At 44.9% G+C, this 23,864-nt stretch overlaps 1 protein-coding gene across 1 annotated transcript in view; it reads right to left on the reverse strand.

The window, feature by feature from the left end:
* The window catches only part of ints1 (integrator complex subunit 1), a gene marked incomplete at its 5' end in the record, with an annotated part of 76,001 nt that overhangs the window by 50,842 nt on the left and 1,295 nt on the right, over positions 1 to 23,864 (reverse strand). Inside the window, 12 exons of the mRNA XM_084328325.1 lie at positions 4,707 to 4,828; positions 5,963 to 6,061; positions 9,821 to 9,967; positions 10,698 to 10,856; positions 12,225 to 12,336; positions 12,559 to 12,726; positions 14,689 to 14,793; positions 15,098 to 15,268; positions 16,752 to 16,901; positions 17,931 to 18,110; positions 19,715 to 19,844; positions 23,488 to 23,685. Of these exons, the coding sequence (XP_084184451.1) occupies positions 4,707 to 4,828; positions 5,963 to 6,061; positions 9,821 to 9,967; positions 10,698 to 10,856; positions 12,225 to 12,336; positions 12,559 to 12,726; positions 14,689 to 14,793; positions 15,098 to 15,268; positions 16,752 to 16,901; positions 17,931 to 18,110; positions 19,715 to 19,844; positions 23,488 to 23,685 (1,741 nt within the window). The remainder of the gene's footprint in view (positions 1 to 4,706; positions 4,829 to 5,962; positions 6,062 to 9,820; positions 9,968 to 10,697; positions 10,857 to 12,224; positions 12,337 to 12,558; positions 12,727 to 14,688; positions 14,794 to 15,097; positions 15,269 to 16,751; positions 16,902 to 17,930; positions 18,111 to 19,714; positions 19,845 to 23,487; positions 23,686 to 23,864) is intronic.

Raw genomic sequence — 23,864 nt, forward strand, 5'->3', positions numbered from 1 at the left:
TTCCCCCTGTTCCTTCTCGAATACTTATTGTATGGAAACCTTTTTATTTTTTTAAACTTGTTTTATGTTTCTTTGTTCGAGACAAATAAAAATGTAAATTAACCTCAACGGACGTCACTAACCTTATACCGAGACCCTGAGGTATTACTGGCATTTGCTCAGAACAGAAGCATGTGTTTTTAAATGGTGCATTTATATGTCACTTTTATCCAAAGCGCTTTACAATTTTACCCATTCACACACCGACGGCGGAGGCGACCAATGCGAGGTGCCGACCTGCTCATCGGGAGCAGTTAGGGGTCAAGTGCCTTGCTCAAGGACACTTCCGACACGCTGCGTGGGAATCTAACCGGGAACCTTCCAGACGCGCGCTCTACCTCCTCAGTCACCGTCGCCCCCAGCGCGTGTTTTTAAATGACTGGTAACTAAGTGACAAAAATGTAGAAAGCATCAAACGTTTCGAGTTACCAGGCCTGTGCACAAAGTTTTATTTTCTTTCGCTCTAAAACTACAAGCTCTCTAGTAATCTTTTGAATTTGAATCAACACCAACAGCAGGAGGACTGAGACGACACAGGACTATGTTTCTGTGTGATGTGTGAGATCAAAACAGGGACGGTCTTTCCAGAAACAGTGATAAACCATAAACAACTCTTGATAAACAAGAATATTTGTGGCGCGCAAATATATATATGGATTTACCAAATCTTTTTGATTTAATCCATTATTAGCATTCGTTCTATTTCTCTCTTCTGCATCAGAATCCGTGTTCATGTTTCTAATTTAATGGACAACACATGGAACACAAACCCATGTAGCCGAGTTTCCCTCTGTTATATTGGAGCCCAGACGGACGGTAATCCCAGATGCCAGTTCACAGAGCGCCCGCCACTTAATCCCCAGACATCGCTGATTAAAGAAAACCTTCACTTGTGTAGTTATGAAGGGGAAGATGAGCACAGACCGTTCCATCTTCCAGAGAGTTCCAGCTCAAATATAAAGTCTAACTTTTTACAATGTATATTATAATTAGGGATGTCCGATATTATCGGCATTAAAATGTAATATCGGAAATGATCTGTATTGTTTCTTTTTATTTTTTTTTACATTTATTTAACCTTTATTTACCCAGGCAAGCAAGTAAGAACAAATTCTTATTTTATTTATTGTGAAAAGTATGCATAATGTTGTGTTTTTGGGGGGGGTAAACCCTGCATATATCGGTATCGGTTGATATCGGTATCGGAAATTAAGAGTTGGACAATATCGGTATATCGGATATCGGTAAAAAAGCCAATACCAAACATCCCTAATTATAATTATTATTTATTTTGTACAGATGGCTGAGGGTGGAAGAAGTAATGTCTGCAACTAATATATATGTGCGGTGCCGACCTGCTCATCAGGAGCAGTTAGGGGTTAAGTGTCTTGCTCAAGGACCTTCCGACCTACTGTCGCCCGAGAACATTTAGTCATTTAGCTGAACGCTTTTATCCAAAGAGAAGAGAGTTACAAGTTCTGTACAACAAGTCAGCAGGAAGGGAACAACTCTGGCAGCTAAGGGTCAGTGAGGTTGTTCGTCAAACAGTGTTGAACTTGAGTGTTACAGACTTGTAAAGAGTGTATAGTAGTAAAGACATATTAGTATAGTAGGTAGTAATATAGACAAGATAGATTACTATAGTAAAGTGCATGATAGTAAAGACATGTTAGTATAGTAGGTAGTAATATAGACAAGATAGATTACTATAGTAAAGTGCATGATAGTAAAGACATGTTAGTATAGTAGGTAGTAATATAGACAAGATAGATTACTATAGTAAAGTGCATGATAGTAAAGACATGTTAGTATAGTAGGTAGTAATATAGACAAGATAGATTACTATAGTAAAGTGCATGATAGTAAAGACATATTAGTATAGTAGGTAGTAATATAGGCAAGATAGATTACTATAGTAAAGTGCATGATAGTAAAGACATGTTAGTATAGTAGGTAGTAATATAGACAAGATAGATTACTATAGTAAAGTGCATGATAGTAAAGACATGTTAGTATAGTAGGTAGTAATATAGACAAGATAGATTACTATAGTAAAGTGCATGATAGTAAAGACATGTTAGTATAGTAGGTAGTAATATAGACAAGATAGATTACTATAGTAAAGTGCATGATAGTAAAGACATGTTAGTATAGTAGGTAGTAATATAGACAAGATAGATTACTATAGTAAAGTGCATGATAGTAAAGACATGTTAGTATAGTAGGTAGTAATATAGACAAGATAGATTACTATAGTAAAGTGCATGATAGTAAAGACATGTTAGTATAGTAGGTAGTAATATAGACAAGATAGATTACTATAGTAAAGTGCATGATAGTAAAGACATGTTAGTATAGTAGGTAGTAATATAGACAAGATAGATTACTATAGTAAAGTGCATGATAGTAAAGACATGTTAGTATAGTAGGTAGTAATATAGACAAGATAGATTACTATAGTAAAGTGCATGATAGTAAAGACATGTTAGTATAGTAGGTAGTAATATAGACAAGATAGATTACTATAGTAAAGTGCATGATAGTAAAGACATGTTAGTATAGTAGGTAGTAATATAGACAAGATAGATTACTATAGTAAAGTGCATGATAGTAAAGACATGTTAGTATAGTAGGTAGTAATAGAGACAAGATAGATTACTATAGTAAAGTGCATGATAGTAAAGACATGTTAGTATAGTAGGTAGTAATATAGACAAGATAGATTACTATAGTAAAGTGCATGATAGTAAAGACATGTTAGTATAGTAGGTAGTAATATAGACAAGATAGATTACTATAGTAAAGTGCATGATAGTAAAGACATGTTAGTATAGTAGGTAGTAATATAGACAAGATAGATTACTATAGTAAAGTGCATGATAGTAAAGACATGTTAGTATAGTAGGTAGTAATATAGACAAGATAGATTACTATAGTAAAGTGCATGATAGTAAAGACATGTTAGTATAGTAGGTAGTAATATAGACAAGATAGATTACTATAGTAAAGTGCATGATAGTAAAGACATGTTAGTATAGTAGGTAGTAATATAGACAAGATAGATTACTATAGTAAAGTGCATGATAGTAAATACATGTTAGTATAGTAGGTAGGAATATAGGCAAGATAGATTACTATAGTAAAGTGCATGATAGTAAAGACATATTAGTATAGTAGGTAGTAATATAGACAAGATAGATTACTATAGTAAAGTGCATGATAGTAAAGACATGTTAGTATAGTAGGTAGTAATATAGACAAGATAGATTACTATAGTAAAGTGCATGATAGTAAAGACATGTTAGTATAGTAGGTAGGAATATAGGCAAGATAGATTACTATAGTAAAGTGCATGATAGTAAAGACATATTAGTATAGTAGGTAGGAATATAGACAAGATAGATTACTATAGTAAAGTGCATGATAGTAAAGACATGTTAGTATAGTAGGTAGTAATATAGACAAGATAGATTACTATAGTAAAGTGCATGATAGTAAAGACATGTTAGTATAGTAGGTAGTAATAGAGACAAGATAGATTACTATAGTAAAGTGCATGATAGTAAAGACATGTTAGTATAGTAGGTAGGAATATAGACAAGATAGATTACTATAGTAAAGTGCATGATAGTAAAGACATGTTAGTATAGTAGGTAGGAATATAGACAAGATAGATTACTATAGTAAAGTGCATGATAGTAAAGACATGTTAGTATAGTAGGTAGTAATATAGACAAGATAGATTACTATAGTAAAGTGCATGATAGTAAAGACATGTTAGTATAGTAGGTAGTAATATAGACAAGATAGATTACTATAGTAAAGTGCATGATAGTAAAGACATGTTAGTATAGTAGGTAGTAATATAGACAAGATAGATTACTATAGTAAAGTGCATGATAGTAAAATACATATTAGTATAGTAGGTAGTAATATAGACAAGATAGATTACTATAGTAAAGTGCATGATAGTAAAGGTTGTAGTTGTTTTTCCCTCAGATATTGATTGAAGTAGTGCAGGGGTTCTCAAACTTGACCCCATTTTATTTAGGATTTCTTTTGGGGACCCCACACTTAATGTATCACGTAATTTCAACTCGGAATTAAGGAATATCAAAATAAAAGCACACGTTGTTGAAAAAAAAGAAAAGAAATTACATTAATTCAATATTTTTTTTTACTTGCCAATTTGGGTCGCGACTAGGGATGTCCGATATTATCGGCCTACCGATATTATCGGCCGATATCGGCATTAAAATGTGATATCGGAAAATATCGGTATCGGTTTTCAATTTTTTTTCTTTTTTTTTTTACATTTCTATAACCTTTATTTACCCAGGCAAGCAAGTAAGAACAAATTCAGATTTTATTTATTGTCAAAAGTATGCATACTGTTGTGTTAATTCCACAACAAGAGATATGTAATGTTAATTACCTGAAATTATTACGTTTTTTGGGGGGGGGGGAACCCTGCATATATCGGTATCGGTTGATATCGGTATCGGAAAAATTAAGAGTTGGACAATATCGGTATATCGGTAAAAAAGCCAATATCGAGCATCCCTAGTCGCGACCCGTAGTTTGAGAACCACTGAAGTAGTGCATCCATACAAACCCAGTGAACAGACTTGACGTACTTTAAAAGAGACTCCAGCCTGACTTCCTACCTGCAGGATGATGCCAGTGAGGTCATCTTCAGGCCCGATCACAGGGATCTGATTGGCTCTCATCCTGACAGAGCTGTGGGGCGTCTCCACGGTGACCTTGGCCTTACTGCCCTCCGTGCTGGCTGAGAGTGGAGAAGGTGCAGACGTCAGGTGAGAATAAAACAAGACAATAATGATAGAAATAGACAACATTTTGTACACTGTGGTAATGTCTGGCATTATGTATGGCAACATGAAAGGTATGAATTTAAATACTAAATCATCGTGGTCAAATCTTTGTATCCTAAATCAATTAATCGCTTGGTTCATTGTACAACCGTATTGCATGTGAAATTACGGGTAAGCAATTATCTGTAAGCAATAATGCAATAATGTATTGCAAAAAGTGTGTAAGTTTCAAGTTTTGTTTTATTTGTCACGTATAAGGTACATTACAGTGAAATGCTTGGTTCTGTATGAGCCTCCTGAGATTGTGCTTCATGCAGTAAAATAGTTAAAGAATGAAGACCAAACACTATATACAAAATATGCAATATACAAAACTAAAGTACAAAATGCAAACAAAATGCAAAAATGAGGTAGAGATGTAGTGCAAATATTTAGTAATACATAGATAAAATATGGTGTAATGTTTAAAGTGTTTAAAGTAGGGATGCTCGATATTGGCTTTTTACCTATACCGATATTGTCCAACTCTTAATTTCCGATACCGATATCAACCGGAACCGATACCGATATATGCAGGGTTCCCCCCCCCCCCCCCCCCCCCCCCCCCCCCCCCCCAAAACTGAATAATTTCAGGTAATTAACATTACATATCTCTTGTTGTGGAATTAACACAACATTATGCATACTTTTGACAATAAATAAAATCAGAATTTGTTCTTACTTGCTTGCCTGGGTAAATAAAGGTTATAGAAATGTAATTTTTTTTTTTTTTAAATATATATTTATTTTTTATTTTTTAACCGATACCGATATTTTCCGATATCACATTTTAATGCCAATATCGGCCGATAATATCGGACATCCCTAGTTTAAAGTGAATGTTAAAGGTGAATGTTTAAAGTGAGTGTGTGCATGTGTGTGCAACGAATGTAGAATGGATGAGTTAGTGTTGCACAGTCATTGAGATGAGTACATAAGTATGAAGTTGCGAAACCACCACATGTGATGCAAATGCAAGACGTCCTATTGGCTGAGGTGAACCACCACAAGGCTTGCACGAGTCAGGGGAGGGAGGAGAGGACACTGACCTCTGCGTGGAGGCAGCGAGGAGCTGAGCAGCGTGTGGAAAGTGTGCCCCCCGGTGGCTCCTCGCTCATGCTGCACCTCCACCAGGTGGGCCATGTAGTCTGAGGGGAGGAGAGCAGACAAGGAGGAGTCACAAGGAGGAGGAGTCACAAGGAGGAGGAGTCACAAGGAGGAGGAGTCACAAGGAGGAGGAGTCACAAGGAGGAGTCACAACCAGAATCACAACCACAAAGCTCTTTATTGATACAGCAGCATGGGGGAGGGGAGGGGGGAGGTACAGGTATGGGCAGAGTAATAGAAGAAAGACATAAAGATTACATCTGAATATAGAAATAAACAGTGTAGACTGTAGACAAAGGTGCAGATGAGGGTCTGTTTGCCCTATCGGTTATATTATACGTTACAATAAATATAGGCAATAAAGAATTTCAAACTGAATATATACTAGTATGAGTAAGAGTAAAAGTAAACAGTATACACATGGCATGATATACGTCATACGTTGTATAGTCTGTGCCGGTTTTGGTGGTTAAGAGTTGGGAATGTTTGACACACTTAGTGGTCAAACATCCCTAACAGATCTCAAGTTCTGCAGCCGCTGGCAGCGGTCCATGTACATAATGACCCGTGAGGAAGATGAGGAACAATCACCAAGCAAGGGCACGTTGTAGGTGAGCTCCCTGAACCCCTCACAGAGGAGAGAGAGAGAGAGAGCTTCTTCCCTGGTTATTTGAACATGCACCCATGTACGGTATGGAGCTGTACAGTAGGGTGATGACGCATACCGGTTGGAACTTCAACCATAAATCCCAAAACACCGCTAGACACAGGAGCAGCAGGAGTATATCTCTTTACAAGCAGCGCCCAGGGTTGCAAAATGACATTCAAGGACTTTCACGTACTTTTCCAAGCACCCTTTTTTCATTTAAAAAAGGATACAATTCACTTTTAAATGCTGTTTTTTTGGCTTAAAAAACAATTTCTTGATTGAGAATTTTTTATCATGGATGAACAAAACTTTCAATGTGAATGGCTGATTTGAATTTCATGGACTTTTTAAGCACCTTGTTAAAAAAAAACAGGCTGTTTTCAAGGAATTCCAGGCCTCGACTTTTTTTTGTCAAAAATCAAGCACTTTAACCCTTTCACGACCACACTAGAGAAGGTTAACCCTTTCACTACCACACTACAGACGGTTAACCCTTTCACTACCACACTACAGAAGGTTAACCCTTTCACTACCACACTACAGACGGTTAACCTTTCACTACCACACTACAGACGGTTAACCCTTTCACTACCACACTACAGACGGTTAACCCTTTCACTACCACACTACAGAAGGTTAACCCTTTCACTACCACACTAGAGGGTTAACCTTTCACTACCACACTACAGAAGCACCAACTCACCCGCACCAACTCATCCGACCACATCACCCCCGTCCTCATTCAACTACACTGGCTCCCTGTGCCCTACCGGATCGACTTCAAAAACCTCCTAGTCACCTTCAAAGCCCTCCACAATCTAGCCCCCATCTACATCACTGACCTCCTCCAGGAATTACACCCCCTCCCGCACCCTCCGCTCATCCTCTACTGGACTCCTCTCCATCCCCAGCCTCAGCACCATGGCTGCTCCCTCCGCTCATCCTCTACTGGACTCCTCTCCATCCCCAGCTCACGCCTCAGCACCATGGGTGCTCCCTCCGCTCATCCTCTACTGGACTCCTCTCCATCCCCAGCTCACGCCTCAGCACCATGGGTGCTCCCTCCACTCATCCTCTACTGGACTCCTCTCCATCCCCAGCCTCAGCACCATGGGTGCTCCCTCCACTCATCCTCTACTGGACTCCTCTCCATCCCCAGCTCACGCCTCAGCACCATGGGTGCTCCCTCCGCTCATCCTCTACTGGACTCCTCTCCCTCCTCAGCACCATGAGTGCTCCCTCCACTCATCCTCTACTGGACTCCTCTCCATCCCCAGCTTCAGCACCATGGGTGCTCCCTCCACTCATCCTCTACTGGACTCCTCTCCATCCCCAGCTCACGCCTCAGCACCATGGGTGCCCGAGCGTTCAGCTGCTCGGCTCCCAGACTCTGGAACTCCCTGCCCCCACATGTCCGACAGTCTGACTCACTATCATCATTCAAATCACAACTGAAAACCCATCTGTTCAAACTCGCATAATATTCACTGTAACCTCTGCCACTGCCCTATACCCCCTGCTGTTTGTTTGTTTTGTTATTTTAAAGGAGACATGCATTGCTATTCCTAGCACTATTTGGGCAACTTTACACCATTCCTGTGAGTCTATGGAACACCTCTGTAAGGTTTTATTTAAAAAAATGCATTGTTTTATATATTTATATATACGTACTCAAAAGCCAAATTTTTCTCACTTTGGTATTCAGTCATCCACACAGTCTGCGAGTGGCAGACAGAGATAGATAGTTAGTCTGCAACACTACTATCACCGACATCTAAGAAGGGAGATCCCCCCTTGAATGGCCCTTCTAAGGTTTCTCTCCTCCACACTGCCTGTGGAGCTTTTTTCCCTATTGTTAGGTTTTAGTGAGTTTTTCCTTACCTTCGCGTGGGGTATGTCTGGGAGTGCTTGCATTCTTTCATTTATTTGCATTTATCTAAAAATGTTTGGACCTTATGGTGTTCTTGTTCTGTTCTTGACTTATTGTTATGTTGTCTTCTTGACTTGTTTAAAGAAGACCTGTACGGCCCATGGGGACATTAACGTGTGTTGTCGGGCCCTATAAATAAATTTGATTTAGATAGATAGATAGATAGATAGATAGATAGATAGATAGATAGATAGATAGATAGATAGATAGATAGATAGATAGATAGATAGATAGATAGATAGATAGAGAGACAGAGAGAGAGAGAGAGAGAGACACGCACACGGAGCACTGTGTAAACAGCTGCGTGTGTGAGATAACCAAGTCCCCTTCTCTCTCTCAGTGCTCCCTCTCTCTCTCTCTCTCTCTCTCTCTCTAAACAAACAAACAAACAAACGCTGCTCTCTCTATCTCTCTCTCCCTCGCAGAGTGCAGTCGAGGTGTCGGTCGGGTAACACTATCTGCCTCGCTGTTTGAGGAAGTCTTCCACTCGCTCTGCTATCGCTGTGTGGGCTGCCTAGGTTGTGGGCGGGCATTGGCTCCAACCACAGAGCCAATCGGATCACTATCCTCTCCATCCTCGCATCGTGACGTCACGTTGCGAGTCAAATCAGAATGACCTAATTAAATCGAGCAGGAAATGGTCGGACCTGAATGAGAGCAATCCGCCAATATGGTATTTAGAGACACAGACACATTGATACTAACTACTATTACTATAATACAATGCTAGACACTGAAAAAAAGCCATTTATAATGCATGTCACCTTTAACTTAACTGTTTTTATACTTCCTGTTACTTGTTTTATTGTTAACCTTGACTTTTAACTGCCTTGTGTTTTTTATTAAAAATGTTTATATGATCTGTAAGGTGACCTTGGGTGTCCTGAAAGGAGCCACCAAATAAAATGTATTATTATTATTAGAAGGTTAACCTTTCACTACACTACAGAAGGTTAACCCTTTCACTACCACACTACAGTTCTCTCTGTCTGTGTCTCTCTCTCCCTCCCTCCCTCCCTCCACAGGAGCAGCAGCTCTTACGCTTGTCCATGATGTTCTCCTCCAGGGTCTGGTCCAGGTACTTACGCTTGTCCATGATGTTCTCCTCCAGGGTCTGGTCCAGGTACTTACGCTTGTCCATGATGTTCTCCTCCAGGGTCTGGTCCAGGTACTTACGCTTGTCCATGATGTTCTCCTCCAGGGTCTGGTCCAGGTACTTACGCTTGTCCATGATGTTCTCCTCCAGGGTCTGGGTGTCGTGGCCCACGGCCTGGTCCAGGTACTGCAGCAGCTTGCTCATGCTGGACACCGGGATGCCGAACGACTGGACGAACAGCAGCAGCTGCTGGGGCTCCAGGTCGTTCAGAGCTGCAGGTTCATGTGGTGCGTGTGGGCGACACACAAAAACAGTTTTACACACATGAAGAAGACTTTGAAGAGGTCTTTATTAGTGGCACACATTGTAACGTAGTCATGCAGCGACACACACCAATGAAATGTCTCTCTGCACTTTCTTGACCCATCGTCTCATCGTCCTGCCCCCCCCCCCCCCCCCCCCCAAGGGCAGCTGGGAGCAGACATGGGCAGCGTTGGTGATCTGTTCTGCATGTTTTTCCATTGGGTTTATCTCTTTTTCTGGAGGGGAAACCCTTGCGAGCACAGAGGTGGAGAACATGGTGTACTTCTCTCTCTCTCTTTCTCTCTGTGTCACGCTCTGTCTCTGTCTCTCTCTGTGTGTCTCTCTCTCTCTCCCTCTGTCTCTCTCTCTCCCTCTCTGTCTCTCTCTGTCTCTCTCTGTCTCTCTCTCTGTCTCTCTCTCTCCCTCTCTCTCTCCGTCTCTCTCTCTGTCTCTCTCTGTGTGTCTCTCTCTGTGTGTCTCTCTCTCTCTCCGTCTTTCTGTGTGTCTCTCTCTCTCTCCGTCTTTCTGTGTGTGTCTCTCTCTCTCTGTATCGCTCTCTCTCCCTCCCTGTCTCTCTCTGTGTATTTCTCTCTCTCCCTCTCTCTCTCTCTCTCTCCCTCCCTCCCTCTCCCCATATACTGTATATACATTAGGCAAACAATTAACTCCGTACTAAAGTTGTTTTTAGCAAAGTCATACCTGAGTCGACCAATCGAGAGACCTCGGAGCGGATCATCCTCAGCTTCAGCCAATCAGGCAGCAGGAGGGCCTCCTCCGAGGTGTCGACCAGGAAGGCCGTGGGGAGGGGCTTCTTGTCGGGGAACCAGATGTCCAGCAGGCTGAAGAAGTCACTCTCCCCTGAAAACACACAAACAGATCGGATCAATGTTGGTTGATTGATGTCTTTATTGAAGCAATAAAACAAGGATTGTGCAATACAATACAAAGAATATTGATCAAAAGGGTCAGCAGGGTGGTGGTGTGTTTACCTTTAGGGGGTCCCAGGGTCAGCAGGGTGGTGGTGTGTTTACCTTTAGGGGGTCCCAGGGTCAGCAGGGTGGTGGTGTGTTTACCTTTAGGGGGTCCCAGGGTCAGCAGGGTGGTGGTGTGTTTACCTTTAGGGGGTCCAGGGTCAGCAGGGTGGTGGTGTGTTTACCTTTAGGGGGTCCCAGGGTCAGCAGGGTGTTTACCTTTAGGGGGTCCAGGGTCAGCAGGGTGGTGGTGTGTTTACCTTTAGGGGGTCCCAGGGTCAGCAGGGTGTTTACCTTTAGGGGGTCCCAGGGTCAGCAGGGTGGTGGTGTGTTTACCTTTAGGGGGTCCCAGGGTCAGCAGGGTGGTGGTGTGTTTACCTTTAGGGGGTCCAGGGTCAGCAGGGTGGTGGTGTGTTTACCTTTAGGGGGTCCCAGGGTCAGCAGGGTGGTGTGTTTACCTTTAGGGGGTCCCAGGGTCAGCAGGGTGTTTACCTTTAGGGGGTCCCAGGGTCAGCAGGGTGGTGGTGTGTTTACCTTTAGGGGGTCCCAGGGTCAGCAGGGTGTTTACCTTTAGGGGGTCCCAGGGTCAGCAGGGTGGTGGTGTGTTTACCTTTAGGGGGTCCCAGGGTCAGCAGGGTGGTGGTGTGTTTACCTTTAGGGGGTCCCAGGGTCAGCAGGGTGGTGTGTTTACCTTTAGGGGGTCCCAGGGTCAGCAGGGTGGTGGTGTGTTTACCTTTAGGGGGTCCCAGGGTCAGCAGGGTGGTGGTGTGTTTACCTTTAGGGGGTCCCAGGGTCAGCAGGGTGGTGTGTTTACCTTTAGGGGGTCCCAGGGTCATTACCTTTAGGGGGGCCCAGGGTCATTACCTTTAGGGGGCCCAGGGTCATTACCTTTAGGGGGCCCAGGGTCATTACCTTTAGGGGGGCCCAGGGTCATTACCTTTAGGGGGCCCAGGGTCATTACCTTTGGGGGGGCCCAGGGTCATTACCTTTAGGGGGCCCAGGGTCATTACCTTTAGGGGGGCCCAGGGTCATTACCTTTAGGGGGCCCAGGGTCATTACCTTTAGGGGGGCCCAGGGTCATTACCTTTAGGGGGGCCCAGGGTCATTACCTTTAGGGGGGCCCAGGGTCATTACCTTTAGGGGGGCCAGGGTCATTACCTTTAGGGGGCCCAGGGTCATTACCTTTAGGGGGCCCAGGGTCATTACCTTTAGGGGGCCCAGGGTCATTACCTTTAGGGGGGCCCAGGGTCATTACCTTTAGGGGGGCCCAGCGTCAGCAGGATCACCATGGCGTGCACCACCAGGATGTGCATGGTGGCCGTCTCCCCGGTGGTCCAGCGCAGAAACACTTGATCCTGAGATTCTGACTGGTGGAAAAACAACAACAACAAACGTTTCATCAAATACATGATTTTAAGTGATGATTTTTAGAAAATAAACGTTTAATTACAGCTACTTTATCAGGGGTTTCCCTGCATATGGTGTGTGTTTTTGGGGCTAACTAAAGAAAAATTACATTTAAAGGTGCTATAGATTAAATCCGTCCTAAACACAGAGCTTCTGAAAGAAGAACCCTGTCTCCCGCTCACCCAGCTGTAGAGGTCCTCTCCCTCCTTGGTCTTCCTCATCCTCCGGATGTAGGTGGAGAAGATGGTGAGGAAGGCCGAGAGCACGGCGTCAGACTCGGGCCGGCAGGAGTGTTTAGAGAACAGGTTGTTCATGATGGTGGAGCGCTCCACGATGAGCCGGGCCACGTCCTGCGGGAGGAGAGAGAAGAGGAGGAAGCAGAAAGGTATCAGAATGTCTCCACTAGGGCTGACCCCTATTAATCGATTAGTCGACTAATCGGTCGAAAGGAGCCGTAGTCGACTGGCCAACCTCTTAGTCGAATATAATAATAAAAAAATATATATATATTAATATATATATATATTTTTATCATTCTTTCCAAAAGAAAAGAGGCCTAGAAGCGTGGCTAACGCTAATGGCACGCATACCAGAGGCTAACTGCCTACGAAAACAGGCACAGAGGCACTGAAAGAGGATTTCACCCGTCTAATGAACACACTGGACTAGACAAATAGTGGACCAATTGCATGCTTTTGCAGAGGACAAGAAGCCTTCAGTCGACTCCTTCAGACATTAAACACCCCCACAGCCGAAATGGAATGATACAATTTTTATTTTTTTTTAAACTGTAAAATATTTATATTTAAAAAAAATGTAAGTCAAGCAATAGTCAACTAACGGCAAATTTTGGCCAATCCTAGTCGACTATCCAAATCCTTAGTCGGGGACAGCCCTAGTCTCCACTAAGGACGAGGTTCCCACTGTTCACCGTGTGTGAGGTCGGTTAGGGAGGATAGTTGCTGTTTGTTTTGTTGTAGTTGTCGTATTTTTTGCCTATGTCATGTATACGAGTAGTTTGTTGTTCAAGTTCAAGTTTGTTTATTATTTGTCAGAACAAAATACAGAATACTTTATATAATGAAATGCTTGTTTCTTATGAGCCCCTGAGAGTGTGCTGCGTACAGTAGAGACAGTAAGGAAAACATTAAGAAGTAAAAAGTAGGTCAAGTCAATATACATATATATACTAGGAATGTCCGATATTATCGGCCGATATCGGCATTAAAATGTGATATCGGAAAATATCGGTATCCAATTCTCTTTAATTTTTTTTTAATTTTTTACATTTCTATAACCTTTATTTACCCAGGCAAGCAAGTAAGAAAAAAATTCAGATTTTATTTATTGTCAAAAGTATGCATAATGTTGTGTTAATTCCACAACAAGAGATATGTAATGTTAATTACCTGAAATTATTCAATTTTTTGGGGGGGGAAACCCTGCATATATCGGTATCGGTTGATATCGGTATCGGAAATTAAGAGTTGGACAATATCGGTATATCGGTATCGGTAAAAAAGCCAATATCGAGCATCCCTAATATATACAATATACAATACAGAGTAAAATGAGTAACAGTGAGGTACAATGCAGAAATGAGATGAGGTACAAACCTTAGGGTAGGGTGCAAATGAGGTATGAATGTGGTGCAAATCTCTTTAATAATAGATCAATATAAAGTGTCTAAAGTGAGTAAAGTGGGTGTTACGGTGAGTGTTTATTTAAAGTGAGTGTGTGCGTGTGGATGTGTGTGCTGTGAGTGTATTTGATGTTTTGTTACATAGTGTTATTGTCGTTGAGCATCCTGGTGGCCTGGGGATAGAAGCACCTTCTGAGTCTCTCTGTGCCGGCCATGAGACTCCGGTATCTCTTGCCTGACCGCAGCAGTTCAAAGAGGCAGTTGTTTAGGTGACTAGAGACTTTGGATATTCTCTTGTGTATATATATATATATATATATATATCTGTGTGTATGTATGCATATAGTATACTGTAGATATGTATATATATATATATATATATATATATATATATATATATATATTGTTTTGTTCCGTTATATTCATATATGTTTCGCCTTGTATACTGTTTTACATCATATCAAACTAAAGGTCACCAGAGCCAGGTCGTTGTGAGTGGCCTGCTCCTCCACTGGTGCATGCTGGGACAGGTAGATCAGGTAGGGTTAGGGTTAATTAAAGGTTAAAGGTTACCAGAGCCAGGTCATTGTGAGTGGCCTGCTCCTCCACTGGTGCATGCTGGGACAGGTAGATCAGGTAGGGTTAGGGTTAATTAAAGGTTAAAGGTTACCAGAGCCAGGTCATTGTGAGTGGCCTGCTCCTCCACTGGTGCATGCTGGGACAGGTAGATCAGGTAGGCACTGATGGTCTGGGGGTCCGTCTCCATGTGGATGGCCTTGAGGAGAGACAGGGAGACAACATGATCTTTAGATACGATACAGTACAGTACAGTACAGTACAGTACAGACAGACAGACAGACAGGCAGACAAGACAGACAGATGACAGACAGACAGACAGGCAGACAGACAGACAGACAGACAGACAGACAGACAGACAGACAGACAGACAGACAGGCAGGCAGACAGACAGGCAGGCAGACAGACAGACAGACAGAGACACAGACAGACAGACAGACAGACAGACAGACAGACAGACAGACAGACAGACAGACAGACAGACAGATGACAGAGGGACAGACCTGCTGCAGGGCGGTGGAGGTCATGCCTCTCACGCTGTCGAACAGGGGCAGCTTGGGCAGGTCCTGCAGCAGCCACTGGTACCCAGGCAGCAGCTCAGCGTCCGCAGAGTCCTCCTCCATGGGCTGCTCTCTCTCCTCCCCACCCCCCTCAGAGAGCACCAGGGACAGGCCCTGCACACAACAACACAACACGTCTTCACTGAGGCTGCTCTCTCTCTCCTCCCCACCCCCCTCAGAGAGGACCAGGGACAGGCCCTGCACACAACAACACAACACGTCTTCACTGAGGCTGCTCTCTCTCTCCTCCCCACCCCCCTCAGAGAGCACCAGAGACAGGCCCTGCACACAACAACACAACACGTCTTCACTGAGGCTGCTCTCTCTCTCCTCCACACCCCCCTCAGAGAGCACCAGAGACAGGCCCTGCACACAACAACACAACACGTCTTCACTGAGGCTGCTCTCTCTCTCCTCCACACCCCCCTCAGAGAGCACCAGAGACAGGCCCTGCACACAACAACACAACACGTCTTCACTGAGGCTGCTCTCTCTCCTCCCCACCCCCCTCAGAGAGCACCAGAGACAGGCCCTGCACACAACAACACAACACGTCTTCACTGAGGCTGCTCTCTCTCTCCTCCCCACCCCCCTCAGAGAGCACCAGAGACAGGCCCTGCACACAACAACACAACACGTCTTCACTGAGGCTGCTCTCTCTCTCCTCCCCACCCCCCTCAGAGAGGACCAGAGACAGGCCCTGCACACAACAACACAACACGTCTTCACTGAGGCTGCTCTCTCTCTCCTCCCCACCCCCCTCAGAGAGCACCAGAGACAGGCCCTGCACACAACAACACAACACGTCTTCACTGAGGCTGCTCTCTAAGGTCTAATGTGAGCCGTATGCATGCCCGCCTCTCTTGGCTTAACGTTGAAAATAGATTGTCTTTTAATATACTTGTGCTGTTCAAGTTGGTCATGAGCAGTAAAACTCCTGTTTTTATACATAAACAGATTGTTAGTAATACTGTGCATGAGCATTACACTAGAGGTTCCAGTAGTGGGCAGCTTGAATTACCAGGTTCCAAAAACCAACGCTTTAAGGAGATCTTTTATTTTTAGAGCATTAACTCTTTGGAATAACCTGCCTCAAAACCTCTGCTACATTTACAGTAGATTCACTTTTTAAAATAAACTTAAATTGTATTTATCATTGTAAAGTATTTTGTTTTGTTTTTTTGTTTTCTGTTTCTTTGCCTGCATGTAATTTTAGCCATCTTAATTGTTAGTTTCATTATGCATTGTGTGTTGAGTACTGACTTTTAATCATTTTGTTTTGCAATAATAATTGTTTTTGTATGTTTTTCTTTTTTTGTGTGGACCCCAGGAAGACTAGCTGGCTGCTATGGCACCAGCTAATGGGGATCCGTAATAAAATAAAATAAAATCTCTCTCCACCCCCCTCAGAGAGGACCAGAGACAGGCCGTGCACACAGCAACACAACACGTCTTTTGTACAATTTTGTTCCTCACACATTCACACCGACGGCGGAGGCGACCAATGCAAGGTGCCCAACCTGCACATCGGGAGCAGTTAGGGGGTTAAGTGCCTTGCTCAAAGGACACACACGTGGACACGCTGTCACACAGTTACCTTCATAGCCAGGACTCTGGAGGCCACCTGGGAGGAGCTGAGGCGTCGCAGGAAGTAATCCAGGACTTCACAGGTGGTCTGCTCATCCGCCTTGGGACCCAGCAGCAGGTCCTGGAGCCGACCCAGCAGCTGCCTCTGCTTCTGCTGCCTCTGGTCCAGGAGGAGAGAGCCACAGGTGGGGAGGTTAAGGTTATATTTGTATATCCTGTATGTCATAAATGTCTGGATGTATACAGTACTGTATATCTGTATGTCATGTATGTCATAAATGACACTATGAATTGAAAATGGGGGACCCTGATGTAACCAAGATGAAAGTCTTTCTCTGGTCTGCATCCCCTTAACAATTGTGTGTATTGAGCCGTACTGTATTGTACCCATTCTGTAATCTGCTAAATAAAGTTTTCAATCAATCAATCAAACAAAACCAACTGATTAATGGACTATGAGGGTGCAGCCCTGATGAAAATACAATAACCCCAACCATAACCATAACTGTAAAGGCCGAATGAGTGTTTTTTGTTATAGATTATTATTATTAGTATTAGTATTATTATTATCATTATTGTTATTATTATTTCCAATAGAAGGATATGATTTATGGGAATGTTATGATTATCTGTGTAACCACCAGTGGACTCTGTTGTACTGTGGGCGGATCACCTGCACCTGTCAGGTGGGTCGGCCCACGGTGCGGTGGAGATCATTAAATGGGTGATAGGGATCAGCTGTGGGTTGGTAGCCGACGGGGAAAGCATATAATTTTCTGACCGCTTCGGGAACACTTTAGAATAGTTTTATCTTAGGAAACACTTTGATCAATTAGAACCACGGTTATAGGACGCTTTAGGATTGTTTTGATCACCTCTCCCATGTAACCTACATTTTCTAAATAAATCGGATCACCACGTCGGTATCTGATAACGGAACTCAATGTGTGGAGAGACTATTCTTTGGATGGAGCGCGTATGGAATCACTCCCCGTCTACCAGGAAGCGGACACAGGCAGGTGCCGCTACAATAACCATAACCCAACACAAACCACTACATGTTGGTTCGTCTTGACGTAAACTCAGTATACAAGACCAAAATAATACAAAAGACAAGGATTTCACTTATTTCCCGTCAACCTCAACACATCACACTCTAAACAACAAACTAGATGTCTGGAAGCCCTACTTGTCTCTTCTTGGCCCTCTGCTCCTTGCTCTCCCCTTCCTCGTCGTCCTCGATCAGCATGCCGTCGTCCGCGGCGTCATGGAGGAGGAACTCACACAGACACTGGACGGGCAGGACGTCCAGGGAGCCCTCGCTGGACTGGACCAGGTCGGCCAGCCAGGGCATGGACTGAGAGGAGGCCTGCGATTCAAGATTCAAGAGATTTATTAGTCACATACTTACATACACAAAATATTTATGGCTTAAAAACAAATTTCCGGCAATTAGTTACACTTTAAATAAAATAATAATTTCTTGATTCAGAACAATTTGATCATGGATGAACAAAACTTTCAATGCAAATGGTTGATTTGAATTTCAAGGACTTTTTATTAAGCACCTTGTTAAAAAATTGCCGTTTTCCAGGAATTCCAGCCCTTGACTTTTTTGGTTAATAATCAAGCACTTTAAGCACTTCCAAGGACCTTGTGCGAACCCTGATAGTACCTCTAGCTGGTCCTAAGTGTCTCCATGGAGCCTCTAGCTCAGGGGTCGGCAATAGGTGGCCCGCGGGCCGACATTGGCCCGCCAGCAATAATTTCTGGCCCGTCAGTTTATTTTGAGAATATGATATTTATTTTACGCGCGGGAAATATTCACTCGTGACACCAGAGTGTCTTTGTGAAGCTGTATCTATCTATTCATCATATCTATGTCTGTCACTATAGCCAATTGAAATGCTAGAAATGGTCACGTGGACTGTGAGAACCAATGGAATAGTCCCACCGGGCCGCGTGTATATTTTCCCTAACGCACTTTCACTTCCGCGTTCGGGATGCGAGCGACTAACGTTAGCAAAAATGTGTTAAAAAAAACAAAACAAACGTCTTTGGATAGCTTCTTTGCAACGGGGAAATACCAACCGAGGAGCCAGAAGAGGAGCCTACGACCTCCAAGACACATAAAGCTTCTTTTAATAAACAGGAGTCATACTTAAAATACGGGTTTATCGCAACAGGTGACTCTTGCGTGCCGAGGTCCTCTCTGCATAATATGTGGCGACAAGATAGCAAACGACTCGAGGCAATGATGACAACTGTGTTCAAGTTGGCAGATAAAGTAGCTGCATTCAACGCCAATCTGGAATTGGAGGGCGGCGAGTGGATATTTGGCACGTTTCAAACATTAGCAGGGATTTTGGAGGACTGAACAAGCCCAGGGCAGTTATGGTGAGTCGTGTTTACTTTTCATGCATTCTGACCTGCTGTTCATGTGTATATGCACTCGCCGCGGTGCTGCATGAACATCAAATGCCCATCCTACTGATCTGCTGTTCATGAATGAATGAATGAAAACTTTATTTAACAGATTGCAGAATGGGTACAATACAGCACGGCTCAATACACACAATTGTTAAGGGGATGCAGACCAGAGAAAGACGTTCGTCTTGTTTACATCAGGGTCCCCCATTTGCGAGTGCATCATGTGTACGCACTCGCCGCGGCGCTGCATTTTTCACTATCATTATATTAAATTAGCCATTGTTTTTGGTGCTGGCCCGCCATTCAATGGCTTGGGGGAAATTTGGCCCACGGCCAGACCTAATTGCCGACCCCTGCTCTAGGCGTTATTACCAAAGGTAGCCGCATTTCTGGCAGACGCTCTCTGATTGACCAGAAACGTCTGCCAGAAATGCGGCTACCTTTGGTATAGACGTCTGCTCTAGCTGGTCCTAAGTGTCTCCATGGGGCCTCTAGCTGGCTGTAAGTGTCTCCATGTGGCCTCTAGGTGGCAGTAACACGCACCTGTCTCTGGATGATGTTGAGCAGGAAGTCGGGGTTGCGGCTGCGGCAGAGCAGGTGTCCGAGGCGCAGGGACTGGTTGAGGCTCTTCACCTGCTCCTGGACGGCGGGGGGAGGTCGGCGAGGGGGACCCCTGAAACACAGTGATGTTCCATTCAGAGAGAGAGACACCGAGAGAAGGAGAGAGAGAGAGAGAGAGAGGGGGGGGACGGCGAGGGGGACCCCTGAAACACAGTGATGTTCCATTCAGAGAGAGAGAGACACCGAGAGGAGAGAGAGAGAGAGAGAGGGGGGGGGGGGGGGCCGGCGAGGGGGACCCCTGAAACACAGTGATGTTCCATTCAGAGAGAGAGAGACACCGAGAGAAGGAGAGAGAGAGAGAGAGAGGGGGGGGGGGGGGGCGGCGAGGGGGACCCCTGAAACACAGTGATGTTCCATTCAGAGAGAGAGAGAGACACCGAGAGGAGAGAGAGGGGGGGGGGGGGGGGGGGGCCGGCGAGGGGGACCCCTGAAACACAGTGATGCAACTGTTCCTGTCCGTGTTCTTAACTCTTTGCCCGCCAAAGCACCTTACCGTAGTAGCACCTTACCACCACAAGGTGGCACCACAAGCTAAGTTGTACCTCATCTGCATCCATGTCTGCATTGTACTGTATATTGTAATTGTACTCAGTTACCTTCTCTACTCTGCATTGTATTGTTGTATTATTGTACATTTTAGTTTTGTTTACACTTGTTTACGTACTTGACTTTCTATTTTATACTTATTATACTTATTTCATACTTATATATTTTTATCTAGCACACTCTCGGGAGCAAAACAGAAAGAAGCATTTCATACAAAAGTATTCTGTATTTATGTATGACAACTAATAAAGAAACTTGAAACTTGAAACCAGAGAAAAGTCTGGTTTCGTCGCCAACCGTTGAGCGCCAAACTCGACTTTACTCAGGTTTTGATCCTTTTGATCTTTGTCCTTTGATCCCCGTTCTAAACACTCGGCCGGAGCTCCCTGGGTCATCCCTGGCACATCTGCCTACGTTGGAATTGCAATGATGATCGAATCTCGCCAGGTGGCAGTGGCTCGGGAGGTAGAGCAGTCGTCTGGCAATCCAGAGGTTCCCGGTTCGATTTCCGCTCCTCCCGGGCAGTGTGTCGATGTGTCCTTGAGCAAGACACTCAACCCCGAATTGCTCCCGATGAGCAGGTCGGCACCTTGCATGGTGCCGTCGGTGAGTGAATGTGTGAGTGAATGGGTAAAATGTGAGGAACAAATTGTAAAGCGCTTTGGATAAAAGCGCTATATAAAAAAGCAGCCATTAGCCATTTACCATTTACCAGTATCGCCTACCTTTTGAACTGGGATCGTTTAGTGTGGGGAGTGTCTGTCCTGATTCCTGTCTGTCCTGATTCCCTCTGAGGGCGAGGAGTTCTTGCAGAGCAATCACTCTGAGATGTTATCGCCTCAAACCTATCGTTTCCCGTATACACGAGTATACACAAGTAATCGCGATGGGATCACTGGGATTATTCGTTTTAGAGTACCTTCTGGCTAAGGTAAGGTCTATTCTATGTCTATTTTACCTAACCTAAAACATGCTTTTGGTAACGATCGCAGTTTCGAGTTAAAACGACCCGCCCCCCCCCCCCCCCCCCTTGATGATTTTGGATGATGTTTAGCATGGAATAGCGCACAAACTACAGTATGTAGAAATTAACTGGGTAGTCAGTCTTGGACTATAAACAATGCCTTGTCTCCATAGCTATAATACAGAATACACGATGGGTCTGCAAAGCTAAAATGGTCAATAACGCTGGCGCCATTGAGTAAAGATGGGAAAAGAGCGTGGCGGTCAATGAGTTAAGAGAAAAATGGTGAGAGAGAGAAAGAGAGAGAGAGACACACAGATAGAGAGACAGAGAGAGACCGACACAGAGAGAGAGACAGAAAGAGACCGACAGAGAGAGTGACAGAGAGACACAGAGAGAGAGAGAGAGAGTGACAGAGAGACACAGAGAGAGAGAGAGAGAGAGACACAGAGACACAAAGACAGACAGAGAGAGAGCGTGACACAGAGAGAAACACAACTCTTTCCCTGAAGAGCAGATGTCCCACATTAGAAGCAGCATTATGTTTCAGGTCTGTATCCTGCACACAGCTCTACTCTAGAGCCCCCCCCCCCCCCTCCCCCCCTCCCTCGGGGCAGAGCTACCAGAGAGCTGCACCAACTCCCAGAGACCAGTCTGATGTCTGAATCCCACATGTGGTTTTAATATTAACCCTATCACTGCCACACTACAGAAGGTTAACCCTTTACTATCACACTACCGACGGGTAACCTGCTGTCGTGTGGCAGTGAAAGGGTTAACCTGCTGTCGTGTGGCAGTGAAAGGGTTAACCTGCTGTCGTGTGGCAGTGAAAGGGTTAACCGTGTGGTAGTGCGGCAGTGAAAGGGTTAACCGTGGTAGTGCGGCAGTGAAAGGGTTAAAAGCCCAGAATCAAACTCATCTGAAGTGTAGCTCTAGAGACTGCTAAAGACAAGACGTGTGCACAGTTATACCGCCCTGGCATATTCCTATTTTTTTATTCATAATTCTATTCTATTCTATTCATTTAGTTTATATTCCATTTTATTTTATTCCACCTTTTTATTTTTTGTTATACTACCATAATTGTCAGTCAGTCAATGTCGCACCAAAAACAACCGTTGGCATTCGAATTCTAAATCAACATTAGAATTAAAAAAAATGTATATACATTTTTTACGTGTCTATTCATTCTGTTTAAACCAATGGGGTTTTTCTTCACAGTTGCAGATAAAGATTAGGCTACACTAATATTATAGTATTAAAACTGATGAGTTATATTCATTAAAGAAAGTTGATTTAATAAAAAAAAAAAAAACTAATTTAATCAGATGAATCACTTTATTCAAATTGAGGATTTAGTTTGAGGATATTTATATACGGTATATAAAAAAAATTGTTTTTTGAAATATTTTTTGTTAAAAAAAGAAAGACAAAGGTTCGAAACGTCCGTTCGAAAAAACCCTGACGAAGTTCGAATCCCAGGCAGTTCGGGGACGGCCCTAGTGTCCTCCCAGTGTCCCCCCCTCCCCCCTGGGCAGCAGCACTCACTGGGGGTCCAGGCTGGACGGCCCTAGTGTCCTCCCAGTGTCCCCCTCCCCCCTGGGCAGCAGCACTCACTGGGGGTCCAGGCTGGACGGCCCTAGTGTCCTCCCAGTGTCCCCCTCCCCCCTGGGCAGCAGCACTCACTGGGGGTCCAGGCTGGACGGCCCTAGTGTCCTCCCAGTGTCCCCCCTCCCCCCTGGGCAGCAGCACTCACTGGGGGTCCAGGCTGGACGGCCCTAGTGTCCTCCCAGTGTCCCCCCTCCCCCCCTGGGCAGCAGCACTCACTGGGGGTCCAGGCTGGACGGCCCTAGTGTCCTCCCAGTGTCCCCCTCCCCCCCTGGGCAGCAGCAGCACTCACTGGGGGTCCAGGCTGGACGGCCCTAGTGTCCTCCCAGTGTCCCCCCTCCCCCCTGGGCAGCAGCACTCACTGGGGGTCCAGGCTGGACGGCCCTAGTGTCCTCCCAGTGTCCCCCCTCCCCCCCTGGGCAGCAGCAGCACTCACTGGGGGTCCAGGCTGGACGGCCCTAGTGTCCTCCCAGTGTCCCCCCTCCCCCCCTGGGCAGCAGCACTCACTGGGGGTCCAGGCTGGACGGCCCTAGTGTCCTCCCAGTGTCCCCCCTCCCCCCTGGGCAGCAGCACTCACTGGGGGTCCAGGCAGGCCAGCTGGGACAGCAGCAGGCTGTTGCTCTCGGTGATGATGAGCTTGGTGGAGGCGGCCGCCAGGTGGCTCTCGAAGGCCAGGATCTCCTGCCTCTCCCTCTGGGACACCTGCAGCTCGCGGCTGATCATCTCCGTCTTGGTGTCCTCGTCCGCGATGGTGCAGGGGGGGAAGGAGTAGTTACTGGAGGGGGGAGGGGGGGGAGGGAGAGAGGGGGGGAGGGGGGGAGAGAGGGGGGGAAGAGAGAGAGAGAGGGGGGAGGGGAGGGGGGAGAGAGAGAGAGGGGGGAGAGGGGAGAGAGAGAGGGGGGGAGAGAGAGAGAGAGGGGGGAGGGGAGGGGGGGAGAGAGAGAGACAGGATTA

The sequence above is a fragment of the Notolepis coatsorum genome, assembly GCF_963971535.1.
Source record: "Notolepis coatsorum genome assembly, chromosome: 14".
NCBI lineage: Eukaryota > Metazoa > Chordata > Actinopteri > Aulopiformes > Paralepididae > Notolepis > Notolepis coatsorum.